Source organism: Podarcis pityusensis (genome assembly GCF_964106645.2).
Source record: "Podarcis pityusensis genome assembly, chromosome: 1".
Classification (NCBI taxonomy): domain Eukaryota; kingdom Metazoa; phylum Chordata; class Lepidosauria; order Squamata; family Lacertidae; genus Podarcis; species Podarcis pityusensis.
Genome location: NC_138028.1, coordinates 49,064,963 through 49,079,969, shown reverse-complemented (window position 1 = coordinate 49,079,969; position 15,007 = coordinate 49,064,963). Strand labels below are relative to the sequence as shown.

The 15,007-nt window shown below is 40.2% G+C and overlaps 1 protein-coding gene and 1 long non-coding RNA gene across 23 annotated transcripts in view; one reads left to right on the top strand and one right to left on the bottom strand.

Annotated features, from left to right (window-relative positions):
• The window catches only part of GPHN (gephyrin), a 231,005-nt gene that overhangs the window by 146,851 nt on the left and 69,147 nt on the right, over window positions 1-15,007 (top strand). For all 22 annotated transcript variants that reach the window (XM_081020644.1, XM_081020627.1, XM_081020624.1 and 19 more), the window contains one exon: window positions 5,973-6,107. In XM_081020644.1, coding sequence (XP_080876770.1) covers window positions 5,973-6,107 — 135 coding nt within the window. The remainder of the gene's footprint in view (window positions 1-5,972; window positions 6,108-15,007) is intronic.
• Window positions 75-4,308, bottom strand: LOC308485667. Its single transcript, XR_013990669.1, has 3 exons — window positions 3,979-4,308; window positions 1,270-3,905; window positions 75-904 (listed from the first exon to the last, which is right to left on the bottom strand). It is a non-coding gene; the product is annotated as an uncharacterized lncRNA (long non-coding RNA).

Here is a 15,007-nt window from a genome sequence, read left to right as displayed (position 1 = left end):
GATAAACCATAGCTATCAACGTAACCCTTTTTTTAAGCGAAATTCCCTTATTCCGAATAGGATTCCTCCAAGAAAAGGGAAAAGTTGACAGCTATGGGATAAACAGCTTCAAATTTTCATAGCTTCAGAAAGAGATAACATCTTAAGGACTTTATTTTGTGGGTTAGTTTTTATTTTGTACTAATCTTTGGATAATTTAGTAGCAGAAAAAATATGAAAGTACATATCCCTTCAAGTTTGTCCTAGTATCTTCAGGTTCAATTGCTTGTAACAGTAGACCAAATTAATGTAATTAGGTTGCTAGCCTAAGATGATAGCAAGAACATAAGAGGACTGGTCACTAGACGATTATGTTGTGAAATTACTGATTTTCTTTTACAGTTTTCAAATTTTTATATGATGGGGTTTTCCCAATGAGCTGTAGAGCAGGGGCAGGTAGGGAAATTGATCTGACCAGTAGGTTGGATCCAGAACTGGCCTAGCCTCTGCAGGCCACTTTTGACAGGTTACTGCGAAAAGAAATATAAAAGTCTTATGTGAATCTTATCTGCTCATATGAACCAACCTGGACCCTGCAGTCATCATCTGAGACCCCTCTATGTGTGTCTCCTCCATGCGAGGTTCAGAGGATGACAACATGACAATGGGCTTCCCACTTGTGTAATGCTCTCCCCAGGGAGGCTTGCCTGATACTTCCGTTACATATCTTTAGGCACCAGGCAAAAGCATTCATCTTCTCTTAGGCCTTTGGCTGATTAAACCATCCAAGGCCTTTTAAACTGGGGTGGTATTCTTTTTGTTTGTTACTATGGTATGTAGTTTTGTGTTTTTATATTGTAAACCACCCTGTGATCCTCAGATGTTGTTGGCATCCGTCTGTCTCAAGAGGCAATAGAGTGCGCCTCTGGGACTGACGCGGGTGGCGCTGTGGGTAAAACCTCAGTGCCTAGGACTTGCCGATCGTATGGTTGGCGGTTCGAATCCCCGCGGCGGGGTGAGCTCCCGTCGTTCGGTCCCAGCTCCTGCCCACCTAGCAGTTCGAAATCACCCTTAAGTGCAAGTAGATAAATAGGTACCACTTTATAGCGGGAAGGTAAACGGCGTTTCCGTGTGCTGCTCTGGTGCTGGCTCGCCAGAGCAGCTTCGTCATGCTGGCCACGTGACCCGGAAGTGTCTCCGGACAGCGCTGGCCCTCGGCCTCTTAAGTGAGATGGGCGCACAACCCTAGAGTCGGACACAACTGGCCCGTACGGGCAGGGGTACCTTTACCTGGGACTGAAGTCAAACCGCTAGAGAATTACAGTGCCTGCTGTGACTGTAGAGACCAGTAACTCATAACTGTTTCCTCCTGCATTGTGACCTATCCAGGACACAAGTGTGTATGGAAGCCCTGGGCTGCCCAGATGACAAGACCCCACTTTCAGCCTCATTGAGCACCAAAGAAAGTGGGCTACAGGAGTTGCCGGAAGGAGGCATACAAGATGCCATCCAACCATCTTAGGGACTCCAGATTTGTGTAGCATTTACTCCTTAGCCTTGTCTTTTCGCAAAGATGTCCCACAACAAGCATGAATGTTTCCTTAGGGTTTACTCCCAAAACAAAGCCTTTATCATGAATGAGTATAGCCGCAAGGCAGCAGAGGTTTAGGATCAGTGTTTTCCTTCTCCTAGATGGGCTACCTTCCCAGGCTGGCGAACCCCATCTGCCCCTCACTTCCCTCTACAACAGCATGTGCAGTAACTTCTTGACCATTGAATCCACTACTGGTCTTGTCCACTCAATCCGCCAGAGCTAGTATTCATATGCAGGGAAGTCCTTAACTCACTGAGGGTTTGGGACCTATTGACTACCCTCACCTGATTTAGCTGGCCAGTTGAAGCTGTTTCCCGGGGAGTGGCCACTGTTGCATGCTGACAGCTTCTAGCAGCCACTGGTGAGAGCTGAGTGCGGGGTAGAGACCAAAGGTGGACAAACTACCCCAGAAGGAGCACAATGTGTCCCCCACCAGAAATACTACCCCCTCCCCTAATAACTCAACACTGGTATAGAAATATGATTGTGATGATGTGATGATGATGATGATAATGGTACTGCAGGTTAGTTTTTATTTTATTTGATACTAGCCTTACACTAATGACATCATATGACTCAAGTGATTAAACTTCAGAGTGTGCTCCTGATTCTTGCTTTGTAGCCCCAGCTTGAATTTAAACCATAGCTGCAAACTTTATTGCTTAAAAGCAAGGATAATCTTCCTGCAGGAGCTCCATTTGGTGCCATATTTCAAGCACTCCGGAGCTCTTAATTTGCAGCTGTGGCTTTACCTGCCTCACATCTGATATCATATGACGCCAGTGTGTGTGTATGAGAGCAGTGTGTGTGGCTTCAGGAGAAACAGCCAAAATAAAGCCAAATTTGAGCCGTTGGCTAGAGGTTCCCCATGCATGCTCTAAAAATTATTTTGAAGTCATGCAGCTGGTGCTGCCACCACCTGCTTTTTGCAGATGGTTTTCTTCCTCAGTGCTTGTGCTAGCCATCTCACTTGTATTTACTGGGCAATAAATTTGTGACTTGAAAACTCAGTGGTACATTATCCTAGAATATATGCCTTAATGGAACAGAGAGGAAGCAGTGAAGTGGAGCTGAAAAGAGAGAGATGTGAGCAGCTTATCATCCTGGGCAGAATCACTCTACCAACTCCTGAAAAAGTGAGGAGCATCCCATAAGAGAAATAGGGAAGACACCAGTTTCTTTCATGACCTAATTGACCATTTTGAAGGCTTTTATCCTGAAGTATGTCATTTGCTTCTATAGAGCAAACGTCTTAGTGTGTCTTCATCTCCATTCACTTGTATTAAACGGGTGCCTTATTTTCATGCCCCAAGGCTTAAACAGTGCTTCCCTTTTGAGTGCTTCACTGTTAATTTCATTGTGCTAATTTCTTCCTTTGTTATCAGACATATTCTGCTGTTGCTGGTCACTTACTTGGCTTTCTTTCCAAAATCTCATTAATAAAAGTAGCCTTATTCTCAGAATAATGGTAAAACTGAAATTTGGAATTAAAAAAAAATCAGTAATGGCCACATGTAGATATGATTTTAGCTTGAAATGTAAGCATTTCTACAAATATAAGTGGCAAAAATGGAATAATTCAACAAACTTATAAAAGTCTAATAGGGTTTTTGTATTCTTAAGGGAAATTGAGAAAACCAGCTATGTGAGTTTACCTCTCTGAGCTGCCCAATACTGTGGAGTAGCCTAGGGAAAATGTAAAAATGTCCCCTTACTCTCTGGTTTTCACAAGCATCCATAAAGAACCTGTAGAAGATTTAGTCAGCTAACTCAAAATCATTGGAATATTTCCTTGGAGAAACAGAATACTGAGAGCAAAAATAGAAGAAATAAGAAGAAATCTATTTACTAAATTCAGTTTTCACTAACTTAATTTCTTTAGAATATTAACATATGAATCAGAAATCGCTGGCTAAATTGTTTACAAACAAAGGTGCTTTTAGGATCTGAATACTACTGGCTTGGTTCCAGCTTTGCCTGCAGCAGAATTCCACTAACTGGGTGTTCCTACAGGTGGGGGCTTTTTTCAATTATTCCTTCAGCCCACTGTGCCCCTCAAAAATATTTTCCATAAAGTGCCTTCTGGAACAGCATGGGAAGTGACACTGAGGTCTGCAGAAGGATGGACAAATTGGCAAAAATCATGTCAATATTTCTGCATTGCAGGGGGTTGGACTAGATGACCCTAATTCCTTGGTTTATATCTTTCACCCACAATTTTTTGGCAATTGCTGTGGGGGTGCAGAGGGCAAAAAATCATCCAGAGGCAGTAGGGGATGACAGCCCCCTCAATAGGGGGGGATCAGCCCCTTGCTTAAAAATATTGAGGGGGCTGAAGCCCCTTGCACCCCCTATACCCGGCGCCCCTGCCCCCCTCCTCTGCCCACCAAAATTAAGAGAGAAACTGCTATTGAAAGCAGCTTTCCCTACTTCTGAACCCCTGAATTGCACAGAAAAATAAAACACAGGCTTTCCCCACATTTCATCAGAGCATACAGATAGAAGAAAGGCTCTTCCTAGCCTCATATTTGTGTAAGAAATATAAGTAAAGTAGAAGCAGCGCAATTAGTCTTAAGTGAAGCCATATCCCAGCCCATATACCAGCAATGTTCATTGCCTAGTATGGGAACCCCTGTTGCCCTTCTGAGTCCCTGACTGATCAGTATGGAGTCCATTGGTCACACCTGTTAGTCTTTCCTTTCTCCTCCAGGGACTCTGCTTCTTCCCATTGCAGTTTCCTGTTCAAGTGGTGGGGGGGATGCTGTGCTTCTGAGGCTTCATACAGAGGGACTGCTTGCTGATTTCCACAAGGGCAAGACTATGGGCTTGCCTGCATCAGAGTTTAGTGTATTTGTAGCTTGTTTGCATTTACATTTAATATGTGTAGTATATGTGATGTTATCCTCAAACAACATCAATCTCTATGCCTTCTCCCTGTAAATTTCAGTTTACCCTATATGGGGATAGTTTGATTTGGTGAAACTGAGCTCCAAACTGCTCCATGCAAAGTCACAGACAATTTGTTTTGATGTTTTTTGGTGGGTGGATCGATCATCACTTTCGGCAGTTCCCCTTTCCATGCTCATTACTTCCTCAGTGCTTTCATTTCTTTTCCATCTGTGCTTGTAACTATTTCTAGTGTACTCCTGAATGGAGAAAGTTGGGTGTGTGTTTTTTTCTTTTGATCCCTCAGATTTTCACAAAACTGAAAAACTGCACAAGCTAATAGTGCTATATATATATATATATATATATATATATATATATATATATTCTTTTGATCCCTTCTTAAATGGTAGACCATTGCAATAGTCTAGCTTGGAGGTTCTCAGAGTACAAGTAACCACAGCCAGGAGATCCCTATTTACAAATGTCTGGTGCGTCAGCCAAAGTTGGGTATAGGTGTCACCAAGTCTCTCAAAAGTGTCAATGATGAGTCCAGAAGTACCTTCAAACTGCACATCTGCACCTTCAAGGGGAGTGCATCCTCATTAAGAACTGGTTATTCTGCCAGCTTCTGGACGTGGGAACCATCCACCCATAGCACTTCCTTTCTTTATGGATTGAGCTTCAGTTTTTTGCAAACATTCAGTCCTTTACTACCTCCAGATCCTGGTTAAGGACTTCTACTTCTTCTCCTGGTACTGATGGTACTAATTAGTACTAATACTAATGCTGGAAACTATATAATTATCATTATATTAGATTCTAAAAAGTCTATTCTATTCTAAAAGGGGGTGAAGACAGGTTGTAAATATTAAATTAAAAATTAAATTAAGAAGGGATCCCAAATGCACTGTAAAGAAATGGCTCATAAATATTTTTGAAGAGTTGAAGAACCAGAAGCTTATTGTTCAAGCTCCACTCTCAAGTTCAGCATGATGCTTCTCTACCCATTAGCTCTCCTCGGGGTAACTTCTCACTCCCTCAAAATTCTTTGGGCAACATGCTACCATTTTTCTTTAATTCACATAGAAATATACTCAGAGATGACTGGTGTCAACAAAGGGGGCTTAGAGCCCTATGAGCAGGCATTTGTGTCGGACAGGATGCGAGCCCTAACCCCAAGACTGTCTAGTGCCCCCCACCCTGATTACAAGGAGGGAGGAAAATGATAATCTGCTCCATAGGAGCCAACTCCTAGGTGCCATGGGGGCTTCGCTCCCCCCCCCCATGAAAGTTTTGAGGGGGCTGGGGCTCTCCAAGTTGATGGGGAGTTCTGATTTGAATGATGTGTGTGCACTGCATCATGTGATTGATTATTCAGGGTGAGGTTTACCTGGGCCCCCGCAATATTTTATTCAAGCTGGCACTATAGTCTATTTTGAAAATAAATATTTTGATATTGAGCCATTTTATAATGCAGTGTGAAATTAACTAAATTTATTTTTATGCTTAGATTCCAGATTCCATCATATCTCGTGGTGTTCAGGTGCTTCCACGAGACACGGCCTCACTTAGCACTACCCCTTCAGAATCTCCTCGTGCACAGGCCACCTCTCGCCTCTCCACTGCTTCCTGCCCAACACCAAAAGTAAGTACTGTGCCTGTCCAATACTCATGGGATGTGTGATTTGTCTGGTTGATAAATGCCTTCTGCTGCTCGCATGGAAACTTACTCTGTGGAGACTGATAAATGTGTGAAAGATAGTTCACTTGTACATGCATTGCTGTCCAAGCAATAGTGTGAAAGAAGAAAGAGGGTATGAAAGTTCTTTGACTAAATGGCTGCTGTTCTTTTGAACCACTGCCGTTAAGCCTGCAATTCTATGCAAAAGTTTCTTATATCTAAAAGTGCTTGTCTGTTCTCTATTGCAATACTAGTCATGAATCCCTTACAGTGTTTTATTCCCCCAGGAAAGTGCAGTTAACCCTGCCCCTGAATCAGTAGAACTAGACTAATAGTATGCTTCTGCAAAAACATTTGTGACTTCTTGATCTGTGGCATTTCTCTGCCTCAGCATCATCTTAGCATATTTAAAACACTTTCAAGCCAAACAATGTTTATTTAACTTGGATACTTGCTGCCTTCTCTTTGGAAATTCTAAATTACATAGAAAGAAAGTTTTAATGCCAACCTTTTAGACTACTAGTCAGTATTTTAGGTATTATTTCAGACTGGTTTTACTTATGCAGGTGATCCAATATGTTTGGTATAACACTCAATGTGTGATATATTTGTAGCAAAGTTCGGCAACTAGCAAGAGCAGTAAATATATAATTTATTTTAGCAAGTGAATTCCTCATCTGTATTCAATTGGTACATATCATATCAAAAACCTTTCTTTCTGACTTGTTCAATATTGCAGTGTTTAATAAAGGAAATGGTAAAAAGTAATCCATCTTATCTAATTGATTGTCGTTCCCAGATTCTTAAAATGATTGCAAGTGTCTGGCAGTTAACTTTTTTTACCGAATTTATTTATTTTGTATCAGCAAGTCATAGTAACATACCCAGCCACTGACTTATCTTTGTTTCAATGTTTTGGCATTTAATACTGATTGCATGTCTATCTTAAAACAGATTAGAGGAATTGGTGGACAATATAAAATGGGTTTCCTAAAGAATCTTGTTGGAACTTTAAATTGCACTTGAATTTGTTTCTTTCATCAGCGGGGTTCAAAATAAACTGAGACATACTTTGAAATACTATTATTGGGGGGAAACTTGGAAGTTTATTAAACTTGAGTGAACAAGATAAGTAAAAACTATAGGCTCAGTTCTTGAGGTCTGTGCCTTAATTTCTCTGTGTAGAAAAACACGTTGATACAAAAGGTGCCATTTTTAGAAGCTGAGTTTAAGCAGAATTTTAATGTTTCAAATTCCTTTTGTCAATTGTTGCTGTGCAGAGATACACTGAAGTTTTTCAGCTGGAGAAGCTGGATATTCAGCCTTGAACTTTCTACATGCAGAGCATGTAGTACCAATGACCTAAGATCCCACAATTTTTGATACCACATGGTTCCAGTTTTCCTTTCCCTCTAATTTCCCAGCAATCTCTAAATCTTTATGTCCCTCACCAGCCACTTCCAAAAGTTCCCAGAGCCACCTGTAACCACATATGCATGCCCAAGCCAAATAGCAGTGCTGGATTGGACAGCTTGGAGAATTACAAGTGGCTATCTGCTATCAGATGCCCTGTGTTGACTTTTAACCTATTATGCTGGGGAAAGGGAGAGGAGATGCACAGATTGCATTTAGCCTTTGGTGCAAGAAGATCCATGACTCAAGGGTTCTGTTATTCACTGAGTTAGAGCAGTGAATGCTTTATAGAACATTTTATATCTTACTATATCAGCACGGTGTGTCTGGGGGCAATGCCTTCTCTTTACCAGTACCTAATAAAGGTGATTGAAATCTTCCAGGTTTCAATTATTTTTAGACTATTGAGAAAAAACAAACCCTTCAATGCCAACATTTGGATTGTTCAGAAAAGTTTGGGATTGTTATTTTTTATCCGTTGAAAAGCTCTAGCACGTTGTAACTATTATTGTTAAATAAACTCTGAATTGTCCTGCTATTGCTATAGATAGGCTAACTTACTTCCTGACATACGTTAATACTACCAAGTGAACCAATGTTATGATGATGTACTGCTTGATTTTTGTGACAGTAGAGTGTAAGTTAGAGAAATCATGCACTTGAGAATTCCATTAAGCATTGTTTGAATGCTAGAACATTCCTTCCTTCCTGCTCATACTGAATTTGGACTGGATAGTTTAGGATTTTTTCAGGTTCTATCTTGTTAAGTGAAATTTAAATAGTGTCCACTTTATATGTCAGAGGAAAATTATTAGATTTCAAATGTCTGGAACTTTTTTACCGGTTTCATTCCTCTTTTCAGAAAAAACCTGTATGGTAAAATTTAATCAGGAGTGCTGGAAAACTGCTTCATGATTTCTTTACGAAATTCTATCTGGTTTATAATTTGATGCACTATGCTGTTTTCAAAATTACATCTTGGAGAGATACTTGTAACCTAATTAAAGCTGCATTCTGAGTAAATGTCAAAGTTTTAGCATAAACACACACACATATATCTATATTATATCTATATATATCTATACACACACACAGATTCAGAGGTGGATTTAAGGGAGTGTGCTGGGTACAGAGCCTCAGGGATGTTACAGCTATGATGTAGCGCACGCGCGCGCGCACACACACACACACATATATATAACACACACACACACACACACACACACGTATGTGATATTTTATCTTTTTGGCATCCCATGATATTAAAAAAATGACTGCTTTTAAGAGAAATCCCTTGTTAATTTTGATAGGTGAATTTAATATATTTTGGGGTTTTTGTTTTTTGCTTATTGTAGTAGCTAGGTCATTAGTAGTGTAACGGCCAGCTCACTCATGCAAACAGGATGCTTCTCCCCACCCCCCCTTTCCCTTTTGTACAATCTATCTTGATTGTCCCTGGTACAGAAGCACATGGAGAAATGTCACTGTGACCTGAGCTCTAAATACATATAGCCAGCAGTAGAAGGCAGTAATTTTCACTATCATGTCAGGTTTTTGTCCAGCAAGTATTCTCAGAGAAATCGCTGCTTACCACTGCTGGCTGTATCTGTCTGCAGCTCTGTACATGCTGTTGTATCTCTCTTCAATTTCACACTAAGGGTTGATTGGGAAGAATTGTATGGAGCAACGGAAAGCAGACAGCTTCCGTGTATAAACTAGCCCTGAGATCACTTTGACTTGTTAGGTTGAACTCGTTGAAATTGCATTTGCCAGACATCTTTGAAATACATCCTGATAAATATAATAGCATGAAATCTAAAGTAGAATTGCTGGCAATGGTAGCCAAAAACAGGGGGGAAATTGTAGCAGGCTTTGAAGGGTTAAGCATTTCCGACAAAGTGTCTTGCTTTCCATTTCATTGCACCAGTTTTAAGTGAGTATAGCTATTCTTCAGTAAGACTGGGGAAAATAAAATGGGGAATAATGTTCATTATGACTAAGTCTCTTTCTTTACTGTTAAATATTTGTACTATGGCTTACTTATCTAGCCAAAGGCTATATCTAATTCTTATTTCAGAGAGCATGATGGGGAATTTAATTTGCTGAAGATTAAATTTCTCATCCTGCTGCTATCCTAATTTTAGATATAAAATGAGGAGCGGAGTTTGAAAATGATAATCACTAACTAGGTCAAAGATTTTAGTCTTTGTAAAAAATATATCCTTTGTTATTCACACATCTCTTGTCAATTGCTCCTCCCCCTACACCAGGCAATGTGACCTCTGTGCAAAAAACTGGACAGGTTACTGAGAAGTAATCTGCTAAAAATGGTGCAGAGACTTTGTGCTTTCTAATCCAATTTCTTGTTAACTAAACTATTTTGGTCAAACCATTTTATCTTTTCTCATGATGAACTATTGAAAAATTAAGATATTTGGTAAATATAATAAATAGTGAAGTCTTGTAAAATAACCCAAAGATACAGAGAATTCTTGCTAAAAAGGAAAATACATCAATTGGCAGATGACAGCTGAACATTTAGACAGTAACGTGTTTTAAGGGGCAATAGGCATGACCATAAAAAGTGCAGACTGACAGAAAAAAACATATTCTGTCATAAAAAGTATGAAAAAAAGATAAGAGCCTTAAATAGGAGCTGGAGCTGTGCCACAGTCGCTAGTTCTGCTTTCCATGAAATTCTATGAATATGAAGGGACCCAACTAGTCTTAGCAGCTATTGACTCCAGTGGAGCAGAAGAGGCAATGGCTCTACTGAAGCTTCTGAACTGCTGTTCAAGGAGGGCAATACAACCTCCTCAGGCCCAGGAGGTACTGGCACAATGGGCTCCTCTTGTACAAGTGCTTCTGGTTTAGTATGTACATCCAGGGCCACTGGCCCTGAGGGCAATTCCAACTCCAAATCCTCAGCCTCATCCCCTGAAGAATAATCTGACCCTAGGATTACAACGCTGCTTATGGAAGCAAAAACCCAGTTAAAAAATAAAAGGCAAAAGCTTTTTGTTTTGTTTTTTACATATACAGTAAGGTAAAGGTAAAGGGACCCCTGACCATTAGGTCCAGTCGTGGCCAGCTCTGGGGTTGCGGCGCTCATCTCGCTTTATTGGCCGAGGGAGCTGGCGTACAGCTAAAGGTCATGTGGCCAGCATGACTAAGCCGCTTCTGGCGAACCAGAGTAGCGCACGGAAATGCCATTTACCTTCCCGCCAGAGCGGTACCTATTTATCTACTTGCACTTTGACGTGCTTTCGAACTGCTAGGTTGGCAGGAGCTGGGACCGAGCAACGGGAGCTCACCCCGTCGCGGGGATTCGAACCGCTGACCTTCTGATCGGCAAGTCCTAGGCTCTGTGGTTTAACCCACAGCGCCACCCGCGCCTAATACATATACAGTAGTTTTGCCCAAAATTTCATTTCAACTTAGAGGAACTCCCTGGAGACATTTCTGCCAGTCTCCCGTTCTCTGGGCAGTCAGCTCTCTCCACTGTTCAGTCATGCCTGATCCAGACTATTGCTTTGGCCAGGAGGTTTCTCCCATTCATCTCCAGGCAGAGGAACCGAGTTTTTAAAATGTATTTTCTTAGTAGCCCTAGCAGTTTTACAGGTTCCAGCCTCCTCCTGTTGTCATGATGGCAGTCCCACCAATCAGAACACAAAAATTAGCGTACAGCCATAGCACAACATTAGTAGGTCTGCCTCAGAGTAGATTTAGTAGACCTATCAGAGCATGCTCAGAGCTAGGGGCGGTTGTGTTTTTTAAGGCCATCCCTCCTAGCATATTTTGGTAATCAGGGAGTGTTTGCTACTTTGTTTTTTCCCTTTGGTATTAGTTTTGTGACGCTAAACTATATAAACCCATGTCCTTTACTTTGTAATAACAATGTTTTTACTGCATATTAAGTAGCAGGCATTTTTAAGGCTCCAAAGGTATTTTTTACAACTCTCCTTTCTTTTGCACTTACCTTGAACCAGTAGGGATTGACTAAAGCTGACTGATAGAACATTTTTTGCCCCTTTTTCATTACTTATTTTGATTCTACGTTGGCTATCTAGACTAGCGTTTTTCTTCCAATCACCCATTTTGGATATCTGAGATTCATCTCTCCGTATCTAAACATTATGACTTGGTTCCTATGTTCTCATTAGCAGATCTCCACTTGGTATGTTGCTGTTAGGAGGAAGGGAGATTTTGCCAATTCCCCCGTAGCCCCTTAAGGTTCTGCTCTAGTGCTGGGGATGCTCCAGATCAGTATGGGAGGTGGGGGGGCAGCAGGAGGAAGAGGTAACCAATGAAAATCACTTCCCCAGTCCCCACCATCACTGAGAGCAAGAGGGAGCCTCATCTGGGTCACATTCCTTCCATGAATGGGAGGTGCTCTTCTGTTTCAGAAGGGCAACTTAAGATTTTGTCCATATAATATAATCATTAAGTTTACAAAAATGGATATATATCATCTTACTTATCTTGTGGAGTTGTTACTACTACTCTTTATTTATTTTTCATCCCTGACCATTAGCCATGCCAACTGGGACTGATGGGAGTATAAGGCCATAGGCATCAGGAAGCACCACATTGGCTACCCCTACATTCTCTTCAAGTCATAAATCCATGTGTGCATCATGGTATTGACCTACCCTACCATTAGGTAACTGAGATTTAAAAGGGATTACATGCATTAAACAGGCTGACTTCTATGTGGGTCACCACTGTGAGATGACTACAAATGACCGTGTTAAAATGGAGAAAAAGTGTTGCTTCAACATTGGGCCATCCAGCAGTCAGATTAAAAAAATCCATGCTGTTATATTTTGCACATACTGCTCTACAAATGATTTTAACTCTGCAACACTCTGCAGGCACATCTTACTCAGTAATCTCACAGTCTAACTAAATAAACATAGACTTTTATTAGGTCTATGTGTCCCTTTTTTGAGATCCAGGATCTGACCATGCTTACCTTTTATTATTATTTTATTATTATTATTATTTATTAAATTTCTGTACCATGCTACATCCATAGATGTATGCTTTCATAACCTCTATGATTGACTGCTGCAATGTGCTTTACGTGGGGCTGTTCTTGAAGACAATTCTGGCGTTATGGCTTGCACAAAATGCTGCAGATTGCTTTTTGATAAATTTTGGGAGGCAAAAGCATCCAACCAGGTCGGTGGCAGCTGCACTGACTGCCTGTGAGCTTCCACACATAATTGTATGATGCTAAAGTGTAGCTTTCTTAAGATTTTCACACACTGGAAATAATGTACTTAAAAGAGTGTCTTGCCTATTCTGAGCCTCCATTCTGGGTACAGTAAATCAGGCCCTGTACATGGCTTCACTATATGAGGTCGAAACCTTTGTTGAGCTTAACTCAGAGCCTGAATCCTGCAAACATTATTGGGGTCCTTGAAAATTCTCTTCAGACCTGTACTGGTATTCAGGAGGCATACTGTGTCCAACAATGGAGGTAGAACATAGCTGTCATGACTAGATATTATTATAGTAGTATTATCCTCCATAAATTAGTCTAAAATAATCCATATTGGTGGCCACCACTACGTCTTGTGGAAGGAGTTTCTTTCTTTTTTCTGTTCTGAATCTTCCAAATTCTGCTTCATTGGATGGCCCCAGGTTCTAGTATTTTGAGAGAGAAATTTAACCCAAACTACTCTCTACAGCTTGCACAAAACAGAACACTTATTTATTTTGGAAGGCTTTGGACTGTAGAGGCTTTTCCAGACAGTTTTGGATTTATTTGATTGCTGCTAAGTTTTATTGAGCTTTTTGGACTTTGCGTTGTATGCTTAATTATTGTTCTTGTGTTTGTTATATATTAACTGATTTGAGTGTTGGGAAATATGTATATGAATATTTTAAAGAATTTCTAATAGAATTTTGTTTTAAAGGTAAGAGATTTCCATAGCTATAATATGGAAAGCCTAATGTTTTATATACATGAATAATGTTATATTTCATTTTATATTAAGGGATAATAAATAGAAATTGGGTATTTTATAGGTTATTTTAGACCTTTGATCTAGAAGCACAAAACCAACTAAGTAATCTTTTAACATACATACTTCTTTGAATCTTTTTTCTGACAAATAAATTGTTTTCTATTTTAAATTGAATAGATAGAAAGTGTGAGTTGTGTTTCACATTTCCTAAAGATGTTTTCAATTATTGTACTGCATTCCTGTTTTATATCTGAGAACTTGAACAGGTGTCCAAAGTGTGCACAAATTTGATGGGAAATGCTGGCAGTAGAGATGTATACTTGATTATGACTGCCTAGCCATATGATTAAAAATGGTTGATAATCTATAATATGAAATCACCTGATGTGATATTGATTTCAATAGGATTTAAGTGTCATTTACTTAATTTTGATAAGGGCTCATGGAATGGGTGCAGACTTAGTTATGCTTGGAGCAGTAGTGACCAGGGAGGCAGCGCCAGTGGGGCACCATTACCCTCCAGGCACAGTGGGTCGCTGACACTTACCGAGAGGGTGTGGTGCATGATGGCAGAGGCAGTCTGATATTCCTGCTGCCACATGCTGAACCGGGCCAAGCTCCTCCCCTCTCCCTCTCAGTAAGCTCCAGCAGCCCACTGTGTCAGTAAGCCATGTTATTGACTGCTGCTGGCTTAGAATGGGCACACTTAAGTCACTGAGACTTAATGAAGTCTGACTGTATCAGAATTATGAGAATGCATATTGTCCCTTTAGTTTTCAGAAGTCTGCCTTTAACTTCTGCATACCTGTGTCTCCTTTCAGAAAAGTTTTCCTTTCAGTGTAATTATTTTTTTATGAAAACTGAACTATAACACCATTTTTATGTCTTGGAATGGAGATAGTAAACCCTTCAAGAGTCCCTATTTTCCAGGGACATCCCTGATTTAGAGAAGCCATCCCGGTTTCTGATTTAATCCTGGAATGTCCCACTTTTCCTTAGGATGTTCCTATTTTCATTGGAGAAATGTTAGAGGGTATGGAGTTATCCACCCCCCGAGCATGCTGAAGGCAATCCTGTATGGGGAAGTTATTTTATGTTTAATGTTTTATTATGTTTTTATATATGTTGGAAGCTGCCCAGAGTGGCTGGGGCAACCCAGTAAGATTTGTGGGTTATAAATAGTAAAATTATCATTATGGAATGGGATGTCCCTATTTTCATTGGAGAAATGTTGGAGGGTATGAGGTAATAGAAATGTGTGGGTGGCATAACAAAACATTAAATTTCTTAATGATTAAAATATACTTATAATTTATGACATAGCATAACAGTGTTTGCTCTCTTTGAGAAAGATCAGTTTCTAACTTAATAAACCAGAGATTCTATACTATTTTTTTTTTCTAGAATTATTTTCCAAATGGTTACTTCCATTAAAATTACTTCTTGACAGTTTTTAAAGCTTGGCCATATGTTTGA